The 20702-nt window shown below is 54.1% G+C and overlaps 8 protein-coding genes across 8 annotated transcripts; 5 read left to right on the top strand and 3 right to left on the bottom strand.

Annotated features, from left to right (window-relative positions):
* Positions 1 to 1125: 1125 nt before the first annotated feature.
* On the bottom strand, positions 1126 to 2163 carry CC84DRAFT_1149484 (RTA1 like protein). The gene is made up of 3 exons (XM_018176674.1): positions 1924 to 2163; positions 1358 to 1864; positions 1126 to 1302 (listed from the first exon to the last, which is right to left on the bottom strand). The coding sequence occupies exons 1-3, from the start codon at positions 2086 to 2088 to the stop codon at positions 1159 to 1161; spliced, it is 816 nt and encodes a 271-aa protein (XP_018034174.1). The 5' UTR covers positions 2089 to 2163; the 3' UTR covers positions 1126 to 1158.
* A 691-nt stretch (positions 2164 to 2854) lies between these two features.
* On the bottom strand, positions 2855 to 4380 carry CC84DRAFT_867544 (uncharacterized protein). The gene is made up of 2 exons (XM_018187720.1): positions 4248 to 4380; positions 2855 to 4194 (listed from the first exon to the last, which is right to left on the bottom strand). The coding sequence occupies exons 1-2, from the start codon at positions 4338 to 4340 to the stop codon at positions 3064 to 3066; spliced, it is 1224 nt and encodes a 407-aa protein (XP_018034175.1). The 5' UTR covers positions 4341 to 4380; the 3' UTR covers positions 2855 to 3063.
* A 429-nt stretch (positions 4381 to 4809) lies between these two features.
* CC84DRAFT_867570 (uncharacterized protein) lies at positions 4810 to 6108 on the bottom strand. The gene has a single exon (XM_018187721.1). The coding sequence runs from the start codon at positions 5900 to 5902 to the stop codon at positions 4883 to 4885; it is 1020 nt and encodes a 339-aa protein (XP_018034176.1). The 5' UTR covers positions 5903 to 6108; the 3' UTR covers positions 4810 to 4882.
* Positions 6109 to 7019: 911 nt separating this feature from the next.
* Positions 7020 to 9771, top strand: CC84DRAFT_1095181 (uncharacterized protein; the record flags this gene model as incomplete). Its single annotated transcript, XM_018174604.1, has 5 exons — positions 7020 to 7581; positions 7637 to 7696; positions 7743 to 7937; positions 7986 to 8092; positions 8188 to 9771. The coding sequence occupies 5 exons, from the start codon at positions 7020 to 7022 to the stop codon at positions 9769 to 9771; spliced, it is 2508 nt and encodes an 835-aa protein (XP_018034177.1).
* A 1228-nt stretch (positions 9772 to 10999) lies between these two features.
* Positions 11000 to 11874, top strand: CC84DRAFT_1260889 (endoglucanase IV precursor; the record flags this gene model as incomplete). Its single annotated transcript, XM_018185023.1, has 3 exons — positions 11000 to 11307; positions 11368 to 11714; positions 11768 to 11874. 3 exons carry the CDS (start codon positions 11000 to 11002, stop codon positions 11872 to 11874), a joined length of 762 nt encoding a protein of 253 aa, XP_018034178.1.
* Positions 11875 to 12650: 776 nt separating this feature from the next.
* On the top strand, positions 12651 to 14841 carry CC84DRAFT_1197432 (dipeptidyl peptidase IV/CD26, N-terminal domain-containing protein; the record flags this gene model as incomplete). Its single annotated transcript, XM_018181521.1, has 2 exons — positions 12651 to 12818; positions 12869 to 14841. 2 exons carry the CDS (start codon positions 12651 to 12653, stop codon positions 14522 to 14524), a joined length of 1824 nt encoding a protein of 607 aa, XP_018034179.1. The 3' UTR covers positions 14525 to 14841.
* Positions 14842 to 16242: 1401 nt separating this feature from the next.
* On the top strand, positions 16243 to 17808 carry CC84DRAFT_867787 (uncharacterized protein). Its single transcript, XM_018187723.1, has one exon. It carries the CDS (start codon positions 16443 to 16445, stop codon positions 17649 to 17651), a length of 1209 nt encoding a protein of 402 aa, XP_018034180.1. The 5' UTR covers positions 16243 to 16442; the 3' UTR covers positions 17652 to 17808.
* Positions 17809 to 17833: 25 nt separating this feature from the next.
* Positions 17834 to 19021, top strand: CC84DRAFT_867862 (uncharacterized protein). The gene has a single exon (XM_018187724.1). The coding sequence runs from the start codon at positions 17944 to 17946 to the stop codon at positions 18913 to 18915; it is 972 nt and encodes a 323-aa protein (XP_018034181.1). The 5' UTR covers positions 17834 to 17943; the 3' UTR covers positions 18916 to 19021.
* Positions 19022 to 20702: the final 1681 nt, after the last annotated feature.

Consider the following 20702-nt stretch of genomic DNA (forward strand, 5'->3'; position numbering starts at 1 on the left):
CTCGGTATATGCATGATCTTGGTGCAGCCCAGGTACCTAGGTAGCCGCCTTTCCCATGTGTATGGCCATTTGACTGGATATCTGTGGGATGCCCAAGACCAGGTGGGCCGGCGATCCTTGAGAACTAAGCCAGAAACATCGTGGAAAGCTTTTGGCACGAACGACTTGTGAGCAACCATTCAGTCCTTCGCAGGAGCTAAACCAGATCTTGAGGGCTTGGAAGGATGCATGCGAATCTGGAGAACCTGGGAGTAACATGAATGTACTCTTTCGATCAAGGCTCACTAAGGCGATGTATTCTTATGCTCTTCTTGCTGATGCGGCTGCCTAGAATCACACACAAGGATTTGTGGATCGTGCTTAGACGGTGAAACTCCATTGTCGACGGGAAAAAGTTGCTGTATTTCATCTTTCGAGTTATCAGCTTCTGAATCACCACAGTCGAGGGAGGCTGACCTTTCCAAGACATTAGGCAACGATGGTGGGTGATTCGACCCGCGACAGAAAAGACAACATAACTATCCTCGCTAATACTCGCCCTCTGGCTCAGCTGATTAGGATACATCTCTTCATACCTATCGAGGCACGTAGCCAACAGACGCTTCCATAAACATTTTTAAACGGCGGCTTGCCTGATGTCTGGAATAGGGAAGTAAGCACGCCTATATGCACCTTGTTTGCGTAGACAGTGTTCACAAGCATGTTCCATAAGATCTGAGTAAGTCACTATGCTCTTAGAATGTTCCGCCATTGCGAGAGGGTCTTTGTTTGTTGTATGAGGCATCGCAAAGTAGCAGCGTCAGGAGAGCGTCGCTTCCGCCTCGGGATCTCGAATCAATCCTAGGGAGCCTCGTTTGTCAGCCTGGCCGTGTGCGACTTCTTACAGCTGCCTGTCAAAATAGAACTCGGTACCAACCATTGGCCTAGCAAAGGTACTGCAAGCTCAGAGAATGCACCGTGAAACTAACTTTTGAATGAATTATTGCCTTCTCAAAGCTGTATGCAGTCTATCTATATCCACAGTCATCGACGATCAGGCTCGTCGTACAGCTCAAGCAGATCGTCCACCCAACCACGATAACCCTCTCCAACAGTCCTCGTAGCACTCAAGCGTCGAGCACCAACACCTCTATTACCGTCTATGCTACAGCCCTCATCCTAGCCGCTCATACCAATCTCAATATCCTGCTTCATACGCGTGATGTTCGGATCGTACCACGCGACACAGACAACAAGCGTAAGCGCCATCATCAGGAAGTCGTACAAATACAGCGGCCACTCGTGCGTGACAAGATAACCGTCCTACCAACTTGTCAGACTCATTTCGGAATAGTTGGAGAGGGAAGGCGAAACATACCCGTCCAAGCGCATACTCTATCACACGGCACAAATTACGAATGGTGATCAGCGCGCTCGCCGCATACAGCAACCAAATATATCTTGTCCACGGCACATCTGCGCTCCTCGAGGTCGGTTTAGTACTCAACCGCCTATGCCACGTTGCCGCGACCGCGACGAAAAACCCAAAGATGAGAATCTGCAGGACCAGGCCGCCGAGAATGACGTTCTCCCCGCGCTTGACGCCTTTGTTGTCACTGGCTTGGACAAGCATGCCCGCGCCGCCGGACTGCACGAAGAAGCAGAGGATGTCGCCCGTGACGAAGATCTTGGTGACCCAGGTGGCGCGGACGAGCGAGTAGGTTGCGCTGTTGGTGCGATGGATGAGGCGGCCGAGGATCATGTAGATGGAGGCGGCGAAGAGGATGGGCGCGATGAGGATGAGGACTGATTGGATGATGTAAGGGGTTTTGTTGTCCAGGTTTGTGTGGGCGGCTGCACGAGCTGCGTAGCCGATTGTCTCGAACTGTGGGAATGTTTAGCGACTACTGCGTTGCTGTCAAGCAGAATTCGTGTGGTACTTACGATGCCGCCAATAACGAACGGGATGCAGAACCATGTTCGATTTTTGAAAAGGCGGAAACAATGCAATAATGTAAGGATGCAAAAGACAATGCACGCGATAGCTCCGCCCGCAGTTGACGGTGTGTAGGACCAAAGTTTATATTTAATCTTGCCGGAGTCTGGCATGGTACCAATCCACTGTTGATAGGTCGCTGTGGAAAAGCTGTGATCGGTTGACTTGGACGTCCGAATATTCGTACCCAATGATGATAGGATCAAAGGAATGTTATAATCGTTTCTTTCCTTTGCAGAGTGAGCGAGCGAGCTGACGGACGAAACCAGATAATGGTGAATGTGAGCAGAGCGTGTGATCGAACCTGGAGATCCAGTTCACGTTGTAGGCTATCTTTAGGGGCAGGCCCATCTTACTTATAAGTTATTGCGTACTGGTTCGTACTCTGCGTTATACAAACTGTTTGTCTCTTCGTAGGAGTCGGATTGGAGGAGTGATATACGAGTAGCGGTTTATACGATAAGCGAGTACGAGAGTACGCGAATACGCGAATTGGTGAAAAGCGCGCAATGCCTCAGCCCATTCCCGCAAGAGCCTTTCTTGCGAACCTACGTAGCAATGTGAGTTTACAATACAGCGCTAGGTTCCTCATTTGAGAGCCAATGTAAAGTCGATCTTGGACTCCTCGTATTTGGCTGCTGGGTGCGGAAAGCATCGCTCAGGTACGAAGGTATGTCAACGTCGTACCTCTGCAAATCAATAGCAGTCTAGGTGCCTTATGATGAGCTCCCGGATCTTACATCTACAGGTCCGCTAAGTTTTTCATTTGTCTAGCTGTTCGTACGCAAGCTTCTATGACCCCTGTAACCATTGGATGATCCACCCTGCACAGCAGTATGGCGCCTCTAGTCATCTAGCACAAAGATTAGCGCAAACTCGTCGCCTGAAACAGCAATTAACGTACTTTCAGTCATTCGCACGCCCGACGACTCGGGGCCGTTCGTAAGCAGGTGTACAGCATGGGATGGGATGTCCCGAATGACTCACGGGAGCTCAGTTTATGCTGCTGGCCCGCCAACAACTTCAGAATCGGATGCTCCCACCTGCTGTTCGCAAGCCCTCCAAAAATAGTTATAGCGCAGGCGTACTCAGGTAGACGTTGGCTGGGAGATTGGTGTACGACAGGCGCGTATCTGCTCTTTCGGCCAATCGAGCCAGCTTTTCCATTCTATCGGAACGAATGCATCTGCAACAGCGAGTATCATTTCATCCATGCCTTCTAAGAACCAGTAATGCCGGCCCCTTCCCAGAAGGACACCATAGTGCGCGAAAATGATCAGCGCCCCTGGCTGCTTCTCGGAGAGCAGCTCGACAAACCGAGATGGAACGAAATGGATCCAGAGCCGCAGTAGTGAGTCCGATGGAGGTTCCGCCGACTTGCTTATTACGTCGAAGAGCAGATCCAGTCGACCGATGGCCTCCTTGTAGGCTTCATTAATCTCAGGAGGGTAGACGTGGTGTATGACCTCTGAGAATTTGCGAAGCTGAACGAGTTGCGTCTCCTGCGGCGCCTCAGCGTTTTTCCAGTCAACCGAATGGACATCCTTGGGTATGATGCGGCCCAAGTCAGAATGTAGCATGCTTTCGTAAAGACCGCTTGCTTGTATGAGTGGTCCCACCATCCTAGTTACAATGAGGTTCGAAAAGATGCTTTCGAAAACATCTTCAAAATCTGTCAAGCTGGCAGATATAGCGCACGTATAGGGGAAAAGTAAAGCGTTAAAGATAAGCACCACTTGAAGGTTTGACGCCGAGATGTCTTTTACTTCGGCTCGAAACTGGGCGAGGGCGATCTGGTGGTGGCGTCTGGCTTTGAGTATGTAGTCGACTCGCCGGGGTGGTTCCAACCTGCTAAGATGAAGTGCAGTAAGAGATAAGATCGCATGAAGGACATAGGGATTATCGAAAGCGACCTTTGGTATATAGCTCGAAAAAACATCGGCCGCATCTGGTGCGTGTGCAAGCGTGCTCGCCGTGACGGTGATGAAATGATGCAACAGCCGCAGGTGAACAATGTCGGCGATCATCTCTTGATTTTCCATGCCGTCGTGATTTGACCTGTTCACGACGGCACTGTGCGCGGGGGAAGGTGTATTCAGCGCAGCGGGCGATAGTGCGACCTCTCGATGGTCGGAAACACCCGCCCTCTTCAGCCGAGGGTATTCGCAAGTCGAGCCATACTTTTCACAATTCGAGCAGATTGGTTTTTGCTCATCGCACTGTGTAATCAGCTTTCAATGCTGTTATAAGGCGCTGGCCAGGCGAGAAATACCTTAACATGTCTTGCTTTGCAAGAGGTACACCCGCTACGCGACTTTCTGTGCGGTTTGCGAGTCTTCGTTGCATTCATGTCACCTGACGGCATCGTGACGCATCATATTGAGGCAACTTCTGATGGATGAAGCGCGAGTCGCATCACTGGGGACTAGGAAAGTGCAGATGCACGAGCTCCACTCATGGTCCGTGCACGCCATCGCTCTTTCTGGGTTAGCGAAACTTCACTTGTTTATAACGGACTGTAGTAGACGCTCTGTTATTTGGATGTGGCAAATCACATCAGGGGTTGTGGTTTTTGAGATCTCTCGAAACATGTTTCAATTTCCATTTAAGGTAATCACATGCCCAGTTTTCCAATGTTGCAGGGGGTCTCTTGTTATGCTCGTGGTGGATGCTGAACCGACACGGACGAAGTACGGTGGATTCTATATCAATCGTCCTCCACCAATAACGCGCAATCTCAGAGAACTGGACTCCAAATAGCAAACGGCAGAATATACCATATTTCGAGTTTATACAGTGTTAATTCAACGGTCTGGGAGAGGTAATCCCAAATCTGTACTCGCTCGTATTTTCGACTGATCGCGTAGAGACTAACTCTATGATGTGCTCCCTGATGAGAGATCATACTTATGCTCCGGAACTTGACATCGAGCTCCCCTCCTCGGAGACTGGATCGAAGGGAAACCCGTCAGCGGACCGATATTCCAGGTAGCTGCCAGAGATAGGGTCAGCAACCTCGTAGGTGGGCACAACCTGTGGCTGCGGGACATGTTGCGCATTTCCTGGTACCAATACGCCTTGTAGTCCCGTCTGCGACTCCGACCTTCGTGTGAGGTCCCTTCCGGCTTGCGCGTACCGCGCATACACTATCTCCGCACGGTAGACGCATTCATAGCAAAAGATGACATCGCCCTGCTGGTTGTTGCCAGGGAAGATTCTGCTCTTGCACTCTGGGGTATCGGAGCAATTTGCTGCGCAAGGTCGCGCCGGCTGAGCCCACACCTGGTGGCCGCAGCGCAAGATATGGGTCAGCTTCCAGTCGTAGCCGAGTTTGTCGGGGTTGTAGAAAGGTCTGCAGAGCTGATTAACGATCTCTTCGCTAGCGAGACCACAGAAGTGCTCAATGACGGGGCGAGTGAAGGCAAGTGCACGCCTGACGTCGCGTGGGACGACGAAATAGCTACCAGCTGGAAGGCCGTGGCAGATCTCGCAGTAGATGTTGTCGCGAGACTGGTGTTGAGTGATCGCCGGGAGAACAGGATCCGTTGTGCTCTTGAGCGTCGTAGAGCTGGTCAGGACTTGTTCGCATGATTGATCAGCGCGAAGGTCGGCATTCTGCGCCGTGGCGTTGTCGGTTTGCTGCTTGATCCAGTGAGCCACGTGCAGACAGTTCAGGCCACACCGATTGTCGGAACTTCCAGTCAGAGGGCTGTCAATGGCAACAAGGTGACCGCAGGTCAGCATGTGAATAGGCAAGATGTACCCATCTGCGTGGACGGCGCATGGCTCGGCTTTTGCAGCCTCGTACGCGTGGTAAGGGTAACCGGTTGGGTGTTTCTGGACCTCCGTGTAATTGTCTCGGGTATCGAGCTGGAGCGTGCTCGAAGCATCTAGGTGCTCGTATTTGGCCGCCTCCATTTCATTCATAGCTGATCTATCGAGGTTAGGGTGTATTGGGGCGAGGTTGTCGTGGACTGCGCGAGTCTATATAGGGAAAGCGCGGCCAGCGGGGGTGAATGCACGTGGCGAGCGAGGCCCAGCGTCACCGTATTGTAACCTGCGGCTTCACCACCAGTCCTGTAGCATGCCCGAAAGCTATGAGCTCATCTGCAGTGCCTTCACATGCTTTGGTACCCTGTGTTGACCTAGCATGACCAATGAGTGCACAGTTCGACGCGGTATTATTGACACTTCTAGTGTATGTGCGCATACCGCCAGCGCCTCGAAAAGAGCTTCGGCATAGTTACTGCACTCCGTCTCCACGCTTAGCAATTGAGTAATCAATCAACAAGTCCTTTAGCAGTAGTCACGCCTCTTCTTTAGTGGGATATGCCCTCCTCATGCCTCCAACGTTCTAGCTCTTTCAGGTCCAGTAACCCTGCGCAGCACAAAAAATACCACAGTGGCCCATGGGATGTGCATATCATCGTCTCAACAACAAGGAGTCGTCTTCAGGGCTCACGAGGGCCATGCGAGCTTCAAGACAGGATATGGCCGCCGCTAGGTATCTGGAGCGGACAACGCATCGGATGCAAGGGTAGAGAAAGGATGCAGGAGATGGTTCGGACAAGAAGACGAAGAAGCAGAAGAGGCCGAAGAAAAGAAGAAGAAGAAGAACGACGTGTATCTGCGACTGGTGGTGCGATGACGTGGAGTCAGTGTGCAACCGTCGCAACACATGGCGCATGCAGGGATGGCGGCGAAGCGCTGGGCTGGGCGTGTGATAGGCAGGCTCTGGCTGGGGCTTAACTGACGGCACGCCTTCTTGCATCGCCCGTTCTTTGGACAGACAGCATTCGTGCGCATGCCCATGGAGACGCGGCTGCCTTGTCCTTGTGAAGCAGCAGGAATAGCCGCGGGGTGGAGCCCACCGTCCAGTCGCATGTGCGCGCGTTTCTGAGGTACCCTACTCCACTTTGGCCGCTATCGACGACGTCCGACCCGCCCGCCAGCCATGTTGCCGGGCGGTCTGGCAGACGACGACACAGCACAGCGCCTGCCCGCGTCGCGATGCCAGGCCAGCACTGCGGGACAGTCAATTGACATGCTGCCAGGCACCCCGAGACACCACGCACCGCCCCCCTCGAGCACCCCTCCGCCGACCAAAGCTGCCACAGCCGCTGCCGACCTGCCGCGTCCCTCGTCCCCGTCCCCGCCGGCGCACCGCCAGCAGCCCCATGCCAGCGCGTCCACGGGCTCTGACACGACCACCAGCGCAGAGCTGTCCGAGCTGACTTCGTCGTCGTCGTCGCGCGACTCGATCCCTACGCTGGACCCGGCTGCGGAGCTGCGCCGCCGTGAAACAACGCCCCAGAAGCCGGGCAAGAACCCCAGACGCGCCAAAACACACAAGACGAACAAATGGACTAGCAACGGCGCCGGGTCCTCGGATAGCACAGGTTCAGAACGCAAGACGTCGGTGCCGCAGGTGCCCCGCCACACCGCCCAGAGCGCTGCTTCGTCGCCCCAGAGCGCGCGCTCGCTGCAGAGACAGCAGTCGCACACCCACGCCGCCGTGCAGCAAGGACGCGCCATGGCCACCACGTACGGGGGCCCGGCGGGCGACTCGCGGCGGGGGGTCGCCTCTCCCAGGCCCAAGGGCCGCGGTATGCTTGGGCCTTGATACCGTGCATGCATCCACAGCTAACGCGCACTTCTCAGAAGCGAAGAACACCTTCTGCCGCAATGTCACCATCTACGGCCACTGCCGCTACGAGAACAGTGAGTGCTCGCTGGCTCCGTCGTCATCGTGTCGTAACCTCGTCAGCCTGTCCGTATATCCACGATTCCACCAAGCTGGGTCAAAACGAAAACAAAATGAAGCGCTTCAACGTAGACTCTCCCTCCTTCACCCCGCTGCAAGCCAGCACCAACGGAGCTCTCACCCCCTCGTCGCGGAGCGCCGCAATCTCCCCCAAAGCTGCAAATGCCGCCATATTCACCCCCAAGTCGCAGCGTTCAGGTAGGTGGAACCGTCTCCTGCACCTACCTTGATCACTAAGCCGTCCAGCTGCAAGCACGCCTAGCCTGCAGACGAAGGAGCCTGCCGTGGAATGGCATCCGCAGCAACAGGACTTCACCGAGTTTGTGCCCGGCCAGACATTTGACAATCAGATGGTAGGTCTTGTTTCGTTTCACCTACACACCTGCCCCACGGTTTTTGGATGCATAGTTTGGATCATGCGAAAACACTGCATATGCTAAGCGGACAGGTGGACCCCAACGCGCAGGCGCAAGCCTTGAGCTACGACCCCTTTACTGCATCTTCTGCTATATCTGCCATTACAAGCTCTGGCCACCAAACTGGCGCCATCAATCCCTATGCTCAGGACCCTTCCCTCTCTGGCGCATCGTATTTCCAGAACGCGGGTGGATTTCAGTCATCACCCGCTTACCACCTCTATTGGCCGGTCGGTCCTCAGCCAACGGGCCTGCTGGCGTACCAGCGCACCGCCCATGACTTTTTCATCCCAGACTCTGTGCGCGAGGATCTACAAAAGAAAGCAGAGATATCCAGACAGGTCGCGTCAAATTCTTCAATACCTCCTATAGAACAGTTCCATTCTCTCTTCTGCTTGGACACGTCGCCGCAGAAGAACCAGTCGATATTTGGCTATACGAACTGGGTGTACAAAGCCGTTTCCAGTAAGGATGGAAACATGTACGCCCTGCGTCGCTTGGAAAACTTCCGACTCACCAACGAGACCGCCATACGCTCTGCCCAAGCTTGGAAGCGAATACTGAATGGCAGTGTGGTCACAATCCACGAAGCCTTCACAACGCGGGCATTCGGAGACAGCTCGCTCATTATTGTGACCGATTACCACCCAAATTCGAAGACGCTTGCCGAAGAACACTTCAAACAGGTGCCAATGCAGCGCTATCACGGCAGGCAGGCGGCATCCTCACATGTACCTGAGCAGGTGCTTTGGGGCTACTTGGTACAAATCGCATCCGCACTCAAGGCAATCCATGGTTCTGGCCTGGCTGCGAGATTGATTACGCCCTCAAAGATCATATTAACATCCAAAAATCGGATTCGACTCAATGCCTGTGGAATCCTGGACGTTGTGCAACATGAAACCGCCCGACCTCTTCCAGAGATGCAAGCAGACGATCTCCTTCAACTCGGTCGGTTAATCCTTTGCATTGCAAATGGAAACTTGTCTGCACATTTGAATATGCAGAAGTCTATGGACTACATCACACGGAGCTATACCGCCCGTTTGAAAGAGTGTATACAATGGCTGGTTAGCCCACAAGCAAGCACCAGTGCGCCTTCTTCGCCGACAACACCCGGAACCGTTCACAAGGATATTGACACGTTCTTGGGCGGCATTGCAGACCAGATGGCGACAGTCTTTGATAGCGAGCTACATGCGCAGGACACGCTGACCAACACTCTTGCTCGCGAGCTCGAGTCGTCACGCATTGCGCGTTTACTCATCAAGCTGAACTTTGTCAATGAACGTCCGGAGCTCGACGCATCACAGCACGTACCTGGCAGCACAGCACCGACTGCCTCATCCCTTTGGGCGGAGACCGGGGACCGATATTATCTCAAGCTCTTCCGCGATTACGTTTTCCACCAGGTCGATGCGAACGGCCATCCTGTAACAAATCTGGCGCATGTTCTCGACTGCCTAAACAAACTAGATGCCGGGACGGAAGAGAAGATTATGCTGGTCAGCCGCGACGAACAGAATGTGCTCATTGTCAGTTATAGAGAGTTGAAACGTGGACTAGAATCCAGCTTCCAGGATTTGATTCGAGCGGGACGGCAGTCGGGGAAATAGGGACTCGTCGACTCGAGTCCGCTGAGCGCAAGGTCTTGGTCAAGGCCGGGTTCGAGCGGATAAAGATGGAAAGTGAGCAAAAGAGAGATTGCATCGCGAGTTACCGAATTGCGATTACTTGCTTATGTTGTCTTGATGGGGGTTGAGTAGGAATAGCGCGAAAACGACCAAGCTATAAATATGATTATTCTTTACTTCACACGCCGGCATGTATCCAAACTGATCAGGCCTCATGTTGGGCGATTCCTAGCAACGTTTGGGGTGCAGGCTTGGGCTTTGGGTGTGAAAGTTATCCTCACAAAAGCAAACGCAAGCACGGAAGATTTAACTTCAGTATTCCCCTGAAGCGACTGCCCCAGTAAGTATCCGCTGGTGATATATGCCAGGGTAACGGCATGTTGCTAGATATGTGGGTCAAGCGACCAGCGTCGCTCTCGCAATTTACCCGGTATACCGGTCCGTATCCCTCTATTTTAATTGACCTGCTCTCCATTAATCAGTGCGACAGGGACGAGAAATGACGACAGAACACATGGCACCTCGCGCCTTACAGATCCTACCCCGTGGGGTTCTACGTTACACAGCGCTGGATCGGTGAGGCGTTATAGCAGCTAGGCAGGGAACGAGGAGCAACTCAAGCCTTCCTCGACGAACGGCGACGGCTGCCATGCACGGAACTCTGGACTTTTGTTTAGCCTTTTTGCGGAGTCAGGCGGGGTTTCCACGTCGATTTCTTTGGTGCTCTGCGATTCCAGCAAGCCATCCTGCCGGCAAGGCGAAGTCTGGAGCCGAATCGAATATACCCTTAGCCGAGCATAGATTAATATCGCCACACCCGTTGGTTAACGGTCACGCCGGACTACACATATCATATCAGGGTTCTGATCTTCCGATAGGCCAACTGTTCACCGGACTATACCTCACTCGTGGAAGACCTCATCCGAATTGCGCGTCAAGTGACTTTGCATCGCACGGGCTCCCTCATCTCGCAACCCAGTACCGGCTTGCCGCTGAGCTAGCCAATATACGAGAACAGTCGAGATGGTGTGGACGTTTGGGCAGCTACCACAAGCAAGGACAAGGGAGTTTGCGTGCTATATAACAGCGTCCAAAACCCGGGTCGAAAGACGTCTGTCTCGTCAGTGCAGTGCATATCCCTTCCTTCTCCTACTATATCCCGTATCTCTAGATCACCTTTCCATCTACTCCACGCGCGCCGAGCCCAGCCATGCGTTCTGCCGTACTTCTAGCTGCGCTTCCCGCGCTCGTGTCTGCACACGGACACGTCGAGCAGGTCAAGGCTGATGGAGTCCTGTACCAGGGGTGGAACGCGGCATTCCAGTACCAGAACCCTGTTCCTAAGACCGTGGGATGGAAGGCGGATAACCTGGACAACGGGTTTGTGAGCCCGGACGCTTTCGCTACGAGTGCGATTGTGTGCCACAAGCAGGGAGCCAGCAACGGTGCCTACGTGAACGTCAAGGCAGGATCTACAGCGACTTTCTACTGGGACACCTGGCCAGTCACCCATAAGGGGTAAGCCTCCCCTTACATCTATTTTCCATCTTTCACGGAGACGATGAGCTAACGAGCTAGGCCTGTTATTGACTACATCGCTGCGTGCAACGGTGACTGCGGCGCCGTAGCTTCCACCTCTCTGTCGTGGACCAAGCTCGACCAGAAGGGCTGGCTCTCGGGCTCGAACCCCGGAACCTGGGCCACCGACAATCTCATCGCCGCAAACAACACCTGGACCATCACCATCCCGTCCAACCTCGCTTCCGGAAACTACGTCGTGCGCCACGAGATCATCGCTCTGCACGCTGCTGGTTCGACCAACGGCGCCCAGGCGTACCCTCAGTGCGTCAACTTTGCGGTCACTGGAAGCGGCAGTGCGAAGCCGCAGGGCGGAGTGCCGGCCACGAGCTTCTACAAGGCTTCTGGTGAGTTTCCGCGTTGATGAGGTCAATAGAGAATGTGGACTGACGCGTTTTAGACCCGGGAATTTTGTTCAACTTGTACACTGCTTTCACTTCTTACACGATCCCCGGACCTGCGCTAGGTAAGATCGCGAAGAGGGAGCACGCGAGAGAGTTCAACTAGACTTGGAGGCGTCACTAAGGGATGGCCCGACTGTAGTCTTTGTATATAGTGTGAGATAGGGAATCTAATGCATCGCATCTGAGTTGAAGTCCCAATAGCTCCTTGCGGGCACCGATATATGTCACTGCATAAGTGTACTCTTATCGTAGACTCAAGATCTGGAAACAGATACAACCATCGGCATGAGTCATTCGAAGAACGTAAATCGGAAAGAACCACCAATGTCCCATCAAGACTGCTAGACCGCATTGGTCGACCTTCGTACAACGTCCACCATGCCTTCCCAAGAGGGTAAGCGCCCGTTGACCACTCCCGTCCATCTTCTTTCTTCCTATTGGCTATGTATACAAAACCTTTGGTATATCCACAACAAGAAAACCAACGGCGAACGAAACATCCCTTCAGTGGGTTTTGTTGTACGACATGACGAGCAGTTGGACTCTACCATCCTGGTGTACTTCAAACTGTTTCAAAACTTTCTAAAGCACCTTGTACGAAATGCAGTGTATGCCTTTCGTATAAGAGCCTTTGTTCGTATTCAATGTCGGAATAACTCAGCCAAGTCCCAGTCGTAAAGGATGCGCTCCCTCCTTCCATTGTTGGCCGTGGCCCTGAGTGCGTATGCCCACCTTGGCATACAACAGCGAAGCAGCTGCCCATACTCTGCTTCTGCTGCAGAGAAACGCTCAGCATGTCCTTATGCCAGAGAGCTCCCTGATCACGCCATACCCCGACATGCGTTTCGCCGAGCGGAAAAGAAAAGTGGTGCTTTCTTCATGAATCGCATTGCTCCTGGAACATCGGAGTTATACATCGCGAATGCTGACGGCAGCAACGAGCGGAAGGTGCTGGGCAATGAATCGACATTTGACTATCAAGCCAGCTTCTCGCCTGACGGACAGTGGATCACCTTCACCACCGAGCGTAACGGAGACGGAAACTCTGTGAGTATTGCCTCGTATGTGGATTAGTGAAGCAAGCTAATATTCGGCAGGATATTTATCGCGTGCGACCAGATGGCACTGGCTTGGAGCAAATCATCGCCACTTCGTCCTACGAGGCCCAGGGCGTTCTCAGCCCGGACAGCAACAAGATCGCATACGTCTCTACCGCGAACAATTACAAAGCGAATGTGTGGATCAAAGACCTCAAAACAGGCGAAGAGAAGAACCTCACCAACACAGCCTTGGTCGCAGGAAATTCAAGCTTACCCGAAGGCTACTTCAGGCCTGCATGGTCACCGGACGGCGAGTGGCTCGCTTTCTCATCTGCCCGCAACACCCAATGGCGCGGCCATGGCAATGGCACTGGCTGGGAACACACCCAGGAACTATCGATATACATTATCCGCCCTGATGGTAGCGGTTTCAGACAGCTTGCCACGAAAACCAACTACTGTTTGGGATCGCCTAAGTTTTCTCCCGATGGCAAGCGCGTGATCTTTTACGAGATCACCACCGAAGCTACTTGGGACTCTCATCGTCCGGAGGCGGTCAGTGGCGTGACTGGGCAGCTTGTCTCGGTCGATTTCGAGACTGGCCAAGATAGAATCGAGCACACGTCCGGCCCTGGGCTGAAAATGAACCCGCAGTGGGTTACTAACGATGTGGTCGGGTACCTGGTGAAGACTCCCGCTAACGAGGGTCTGAACTATACAGCGTATACGACCATTGGTGACAGCACGAATGGAAATGGTACGTACTCCCAAGTTAAGGCATCACTACGCTCGCCATCGTGGTCACCCGATGGCACACAGGTAGTGTATGAGAAAGTGGACTTCAAAGCCGTACGACCAATGGGTAAGCAGCTGTACAGCTGGGACGCCGATTGGGAGTATCGCTTTACGGACGTCTTCCCCCAGCTATCTCTCCAAGGCCGCCTCGCTATCACACAGAAGCAGCTCGGTAACTCTAGCGTTGTCACAATGAAGCTCGATGCTACGGACTTAGTGGATGCCTTCGACGTCTACGATCACTTGAACGATACCTCATCCATTGGTAAAGGTCTGACAGGTGCCTTTCAGCCATCCTGGTCACCCGACGGCCGTTCTCTCGTGGTCGGGCTGGGATCATGGTTCCAATCTCGTGCCACGGGGACCGGCGTGTTATGGCAGTTCAGTGCCAATGGTTCTGCCGCCGAGCAGCTCACCCTCGAAAACGAAGCCAACAGTGGCTTCCCCAGCTACGCGCCCGACGGCAAATCCATTGTGTACCGCGTTTTTGGCAAGGAATACGGTCTTCGAATCATGGATCTTGCCACCCGCTCTGTTCGCATCCTCACAAACGGCACTGCAGACGTCTACGACAACACACCCATGTGGTCGCCGGACGGCGAACGCATTGTCTTTGCGCGCCGTCGCTCCTACACCAACTTCGACGTTGCGACTATCCGACCTGACGGCACCGACTTGCGAATCTTGACAAGTAGCGGCGGTAACGACGCACACGCTGTTTGGAGCCACGACGGAAGAATAATGTATAGCACGGCCGAGTACGGGTTCCGCGATGAGTGCGCAACTTATGATCAGACATTTCAGCCGTACGGACAGATTGCGATCATGGATGCGGATGGGCAGAACAAGAGATTGGTTACAGATTCGATGTGGGAGGATTCTATGCCCCTTTTTGTGGGCAATGAATTCTTAGGATAGAATCAGTCGGACATTGACGAAAAGTGTGGTAAGCGCGACCAATGCGCGATTCGCATCCCGTCACTGGCCTAGGAAGTGAAACAAGATCAAGTGTAGTGAGATGAAGATAATTTTGGGTCTGTCGAATTGATAATCACTATAGTGCCTGGTCAACAACTATAGTTCTGTGTCACCCCAGATGGGCATTGCAGCACCCGGACATTTGAAAGCTACCGGAAAAAGAAATACCGGTTCTCATACGTTCGTGCCCTCATTGGAGGAGCGACACAGCCTTGTGTATCGATAGAATGGCGTCACTTTAGGGTAGAACAGGTTGCGAAAGAGGAAAGGGAAGGAAGAAGGTCCGTAGTTCGACGCCACGGAAAGTGGGGATGTGGCTGTGATCGTGGCTGCAATATTGACCCGTCATGTCTCAATTTCCTTCGCTTCCTCCAATACCCACTTCTCCGGCACCGCGTTTAGTGTTTTTGGGGCCCTCGTCGTGTTCTGTTGCCATCCACGGATCTTGCACGCACTGCGTTCGACGTGCTTGGCGTTCCAACGAACCGCAAGGGAGCATCACACAGAACTGCTGCATTTCGTCATGTAAACACCTGATCGGAAACCCAACCAAGCATCGTTCATCAGCCCTGCATGCTTTCTAACCCACTCATCCCTTCGGTCCCTCAAAACCGCGAATTACACCAGGCACCGCTCGCAGGACGTAGGAATGCGCAGCGTACCCTGCATGGCGTCCTACACAATCAATATAAACTCGAAACGATAGCGCCTATCGACACACGAGTAGGGTTCTACGTATCGGATTGTGCGGGCCAATCAGCACGCTGCTCACAACCCATCGGAAGCTGAGCGGGCTGACAGGCATGCATGTCTGTGCTCCTCACCGGCATTCGATTGCTTTTCTTAGAACAAAACGCGCAGATGCGTACAACACGCATCGTGATGGGAAAAGACCCTTTATGTGGTGACCGCTGGAAGGCCGAATGTTCGCGGGATGCCCACGTTTCTTGAGCGACATTGACGGCTGTGACAACGCGGCCCGTTTTTCCCCATTTCTGAATATACAGCGCCTTGCCGCTTCCATGGTGCAGGAACCATAGCCTTGCCACTGCGACGTACTAATCACCCCTCACACTCGTTCAAGATGAACCCCCTCGAGGAGGATGTCTATACCGACTTCGTTCGACCAGAGAACATGGTGGGCGTGGAATCAAGTAAATCGCCGCCAACACTCTCGAGACAGCCTGCGACATCTGCCCGCCGATATCGCTTGAGCCTTTCTCCCTTAGACAGCCTTCAAGCCGAATTCAAAAGGTACAACAGTACAGAGTCAAGTGGAAGTCTGCGGCTATCACAGCCCTCAAACCAGCGTGTCCTTGTGAGTGCAGCCTCTCATATCCAAGATACAAGTTTTGTCAAATTTCAAGAGCTTGGTGCCTACAAGGTCTGCTTCCACTTCAGGATAGACGATGCGATGTTTGAGCATATCACGGACTACTGTGTGGCTTGTGTGCCATAATTGCAAAAGAATTCCACTGCACCTAATATATCGATCACACAAGATCAGGAGCTCTGCTGGCTATGTCATTTTGATCTCTCGGCCAAGGCTGACAATGCACAGAGTCTCTCACACTCGACCGGACCAGAACGCACTCTAAGTCGCAAACAAGCACGCCAATTCGCGTTGCCCTCGAATCCAGGTGCCTTCACAAGCTTGGCAGACGTTGACGAGCTCCCGGATTCGATATCAGACGTGCCTGATTGGGACTTCATCCTCAAGAACTCGGAAGCCGTGGAACGTCCTCGGAATAGCGACTGCCCAAGCTTGACCACCGGCAGCACCATAAGCAGTCGAAACTCGTCAACAAGGTCCGCAAGGTCAATCAAATGGGACTCCCTGGAGACACAAGACAAGGGCATGTGCCCGTACCCTGGTTGTGGCCGAGTTCTGCGGGATCTACCGGCACATCTACTTACCCATCAGGCGGAACGACCAGAGAAGTGCCCTATCAGCGACTGCGAGTACCACGTCAAGGGCTTCGCCCGGGCGTACGACCGAGTTCGGCACACCCTTAGCCACTTCAAGGAGACCATGGTGTGCGGGTTCTGTCCCACCAACATCTTTGCAGCGGAGAGGACCTTCAATCGCTGCGACGCCTTTCTCAGACATCTCGTCACTACTCATGGAGTCGAACAGACTCCAGCTGGACGAAAGGACGACGTGTACGGCGGCGAGAGTAGACTACAAAAACATGTGACGAGCCAGAAGGTCGCAACGTGTGGACTGTGTTCTGAACCTTTTGATGCTCAGGGGTTCTACGAACACCTGAGAGGATGTGCCCTTCGTCAGGTCACGAGAAGCTGCACTGTTGCACAGTTGGTCGAAGGCAGTCAAGAAACTGTACGCGTGCCAAGGGAAAGTCGTCCTGAGAACGCCCTCGTTGCGACCGCATCGTATGCATCTCTCCATATTCCTCGCACGCCGGAGCAGCTATACGGTGCATTTGCACGCCCGCGATCCCCTCTTGCTTCAATCGAAGGCTCGGACTCTCCAGCTGCGCCCGCATCTCGGGACACGGAGAGCAAAGAGATCGCCGAGCTCACCGCTTCCTCGCGCTGCCTGTCCCTCACATCGTCGCAGGATGAAGCCGTGAAGTCTTCCGACGAGGAAACGGACTGGACCGAGGACACGGGCTCGCCAGACAGCGTCACCGATGCGGATTCGCTCCGACCCATGCTGTCTCCCGTCAAGCAACAGCTAGTCGAGCGCCTCATGAGCGAGTTTCACCGCATATTCGATAAGTTGGTTCGTACGTACCATGGCGCTGGGAGTGCGCGGAGTGCGGGGTCGGGGTACTACACTGGGTCGAGCGGATCGTCGACATATTCCAGCTCGTCGTTCGTTTCCCGCAAGCGGAGCCTGAGCGGTGGAAGCTCGCCCCCGCCCAACGACAACGGGGACGATTCGAATAAGCGGAGACGGCCTGATCCGAAGCTTAGTGCTGGCAAGCAGAGTGTGCCTGAATTGCGGTTCGCGTGTCCGTACTACAAGCGGAACCCGGGGCGCCATCAGACCTTTACGTCGTGTCGAGATCCGGGGTTCATCACCGTTGCTCGACTCAAGTAAGCCAGACCTAGACGATGGTGATTTTGGTCCATTTTCTAACACGTGTGCAGGGAACATCTGTATCGTCGCCATCTCCTCCCGATACAATGCAACCGCTGCTGCTCCACCTTTGCCAACGAGCCCACCCTCCGCGAACACCAACGCGACCCCCACGGCTGCGATATCAAAGATCAGGTGCCGCTCGAAGGCTTCGACAAGGACCAGGAGCGGAAGCTGAAGAGCAAGAAGCGCAGCCTCGTGTATCAGAGCGAGGAGGACAAATGGAAAGGCGTGTATCGCATTCTGTTCCCCGATGATAACGACGTGGACATGCCATCACCTTGTAAGTATTGCTAAGATCCTACTGGACAACTCCCTTCTGACCAGCTTCCAAGATATCGAATACCAACCCTGCACGAACGGCGGCCCCACAGGAGAGCCCTCCAACATCTCCCGCTTCCAGGAATTCTCTCGCCTCGAGCTACCGCGCCTAGTCCGCAGGACGCTCGAAGTTACCGTCGAAGAAGAAGCCCAGCCGCTGGAAGACCGACTCAAGGAGCGCCTCGTGGACATTGTGCGCGACTGCCAAACCCAACTCATCTCCCTCTTCCAGTCCACCATGGCCTCGAGCGAGACCTCGCCCGCGCTCTCCCTCTCGCAGCTCCGCCTGCCAGAAAGCGAGAAGACTGTCGATGCGCCGCCAAACTCCTCACTCGCTGCAACGGCGGTTGTCCCGGTGCAAAACACACAGCACCAACAGCAACCCGGCCAAGCAGCGCCCTTCCAGAACTTCGATTCCTTCCCACCGCCAGACACCGCGGATTACATTCCCATCCCCACGCAGTACCCCGAGCACGAGCACGCCGTCGCAAAACACGAGGCATCCCCGCCCGTCGACGGCGGCGGCAACACGCCCGACTCGGGCTACGACTCCACGTGGAATGCAGCGCCGCTGCCGCCGCACGAGACGTACCTGCACCAGACCCAGGGCAACTTCACGCAGACACTGCCGTTTGCGCATGCGCCGCGGATGCCTCCGCATCAGCACCAGCACCAGCATCCAGTCCAGCAGCAGCCTGCGTACACCGCCGGAACCATGTTCGTGGAGTCCGAGTATGTTGATCTTGGGGGGTATTATGGGCTGTTTCAGAGCCGGAATGCGGGGTTCGATGCGGGCTTGATGGAGCCGGTGTGGGCGTATCTGGATGGGGTGGGCGGCGATGGGAGTGGGGGTGGGATGGGGCAGGTGAATGGACACGGAAGGGGGAACGGGGCGGTGATGTAATGGAATGGTCGCTGAATGACTCGATAATACAAGCGCGCTAGCAGCGTCGTCTCTTTCCTGTGTATGAAGTGTGGTACGCTTGACCGTGTGAGGATGCCACCTGAAGTATGTACGCCGGGATCTACCCTATGCGCGACAGCAGTGGAGCAAGGCAGGTTGTTGTGTTGGCAAACCAGTGAGCGATGACTCCCAGAAGTGCACAAGTTTAGAGATGGATGGAAAAGATGACCCCGCAGAGCCCCGCGAGGAGCTTCTGAAACTGTATACGAGTGGCAGAAGCGGGTGGCTACAGCACATGGAAGGGCTGCATGTTGCGACCTTGGTTGCCTCGCTTTGGAAGAATCTCGAGATGATGTCCTTTTGCTTTGGCTGCCCCTTAACCGGTTTACGGCGAGGTCACAGACGCCGTACTCGCTCATGAGACAAAGTGCATGATGGCCTTATGAGTTGAAGGCGCCCTGTGGTTGTGCTCATATATCGAAAGAGAGTGCACAACGTATTTTGATATCAAAGGACCAAAACCAAGTTTCCAGAGCATGGACGAATCGATGACTTCCTGTTGCGTGATGAGTACACGGCCATTAGTTTTATGAGTGCACTCTGCAAATCGAGCAGACGAGGTACGGTACAGTCCATAATGCTGGAAGTATATGGGATGTGAAACGCGGTACGATCTGTCCCCCTCGGCCCGCGTTCCTTCAGACGTTCTGACGTGTCGCGCGTTGAGGTGTTCTAGAAGAATGTGAGACGATGACACTGATCATCAGCTTCGTGAGGCATCCCGGCTGCGAGACCTTTGTACGATCATGTGGCATGGCCATTTGAGGTTTACTAGCAGGTCAGGACGATTCTAGATGGGTTCGCAGGACCCTGCAGAGCTGAGCGTACGTATGCTAGCATCTGTGCGTTTTGAATCTTCTATTGGGTTGGAAACATCACTGGCATTGGGGAGGGACATGGTCCGTTCATCGACTCCTGCACGCCATCGTGATGCTTGCTCAAGCGTCGTAGGGATACGCCGTTTGCGCCACAATGCATGCCACACCAGCCGCCGTGGTGGTTCACCCTGATCGTCCGATGTGAAGCCGAAGGAAGGTGGCCCCAATGATTGGGCCAATGAGGCGAGTAACCCCTGAGCGTGGAGATAGCATGAGCACTCCAGGGGGTGAGAACTAGGGGAGACTTGTGCTGGTTCACCCGGATTGGAAACACGGTCCATGCCTCGAAGTTTTCGGATTTTCCGGGACTTTCATGCAGACATCACTCGCGACGGACGTGACGCAGGGAAGGTGCCTGTTTGGGCGAGCTTTTCTTTCGTCTCTTCGTTTCCTTCTTTTCCGGGACACGACTTTGAGAAGACATCGATCGAGGGGACCGACCTCAACTATGTCGGTCGGATCGGGTGGAGCCAGCGACAACGGGAGGGAAGACATGGCGTAATTACGATTGTCCCGAACTGCTAATCTCAACTGGTTCGAGCATGCTTTCATAGCTCGGACGACGTCGGGAGGGCCCGAGCATTTGCAATTATATTGATGCGCAGCGTGCGGAAGCATTCGAAGTTAGAAACGCCGAGTCTTGCCGTGTACGAATGTACGAACCCACTTACCAAATTCCTGGTCTTCTTGAAGGTCTGGCCGACGAAATGCATTGAGGCTCCCTAGGGACGCAGCAAGCTAGGACGACCGACCGGAAAAGCTCCGGCAACCGCAGGTATCAAGAAGCTTTGACAGTTGACAGTTGCGACGCGTGGAAAACTGCAGGCGCAGCTTCAGCCTCGCCCTTTT

This window comes from Paraphaeosphaeria sporulosa (genome assembly GCF_001642045.1).
Source record: "Paraphaeosphaeria sporulosa strain AP3s5-JAC2a unplaced genomic scaffold CC84scaffold_7, whole genome shotgun sequence".
In the NCBI taxonomy this organism is placed as follows: Eukaryota; Fungi; Ascomycota; class Dothideomycetes; order Pleosporales; family Didymosphaeriaceae; genus Paraphaeosphaeria; species Paraphaeosphaeria sporulosa.

Excerpts from the sequence above, each read along its gene's own strand:
- CC84DRAFT_1149484 (XM_018176674.1), bottom strand. The coding sequence starts at position 2,088 with ATGCCAGACTCCGGCAAGATTAAATATAAACTTTGGTCCTACACACCG. Across the intron at positions 1,865-1,923 it reads CGTTCGTTATTGGCGGCATC|TTCGAGACAATCGGCTACGC; the intron begins GTAAGTACCACA and ends ACATTCCCACAG. Across the intron at positions 1,303-1,357 it reads TAGAGTATGCGCTTGGACGG|GACGGTTATCTTGTCACGCA; the intron begins GTATGTTTCGCC and ends ACAAGTTGGTAG.
- CC84DRAFT_867544 (XM_018187720.1), bottom strand. The coding sequence starts at position 4,340 with ATGCCGTCAGGTGACATGAATGCAACGAAGACTCGCAAACCGCACAGA. Across the intron at positions 4,195-4,247 it reads GCAAAGCAAGACATGTTAAG|TGCGATGAGCAAAAACCAAT; the intron begins GTATTTCTCGCC and ends CTGATTACACAG.
- CC84DRAFT_867570 (XM_018187721.1), bottom strand. The coding sequence starts at position 5,902 with ATGAATGAAATGGAGGCGGCCAAATACGAGCACCTAGATGCTTCGAGC.
- CC84DRAFT_867787 (XM_018187723.1), top strand. The coding sequence starts at position 16,443 with ATGTGCCCGTACCCTGGTTGTGGCCGAGTTCTGCGGGATCTACCGGCA.
- CC84DRAFT_867862 (XM_018187724.1), top strand. The coding sequence starts at position 17,944 with ATGATAACGACGTGGACATGCCATCACCTTGTAAGTATTGCTAAGATC.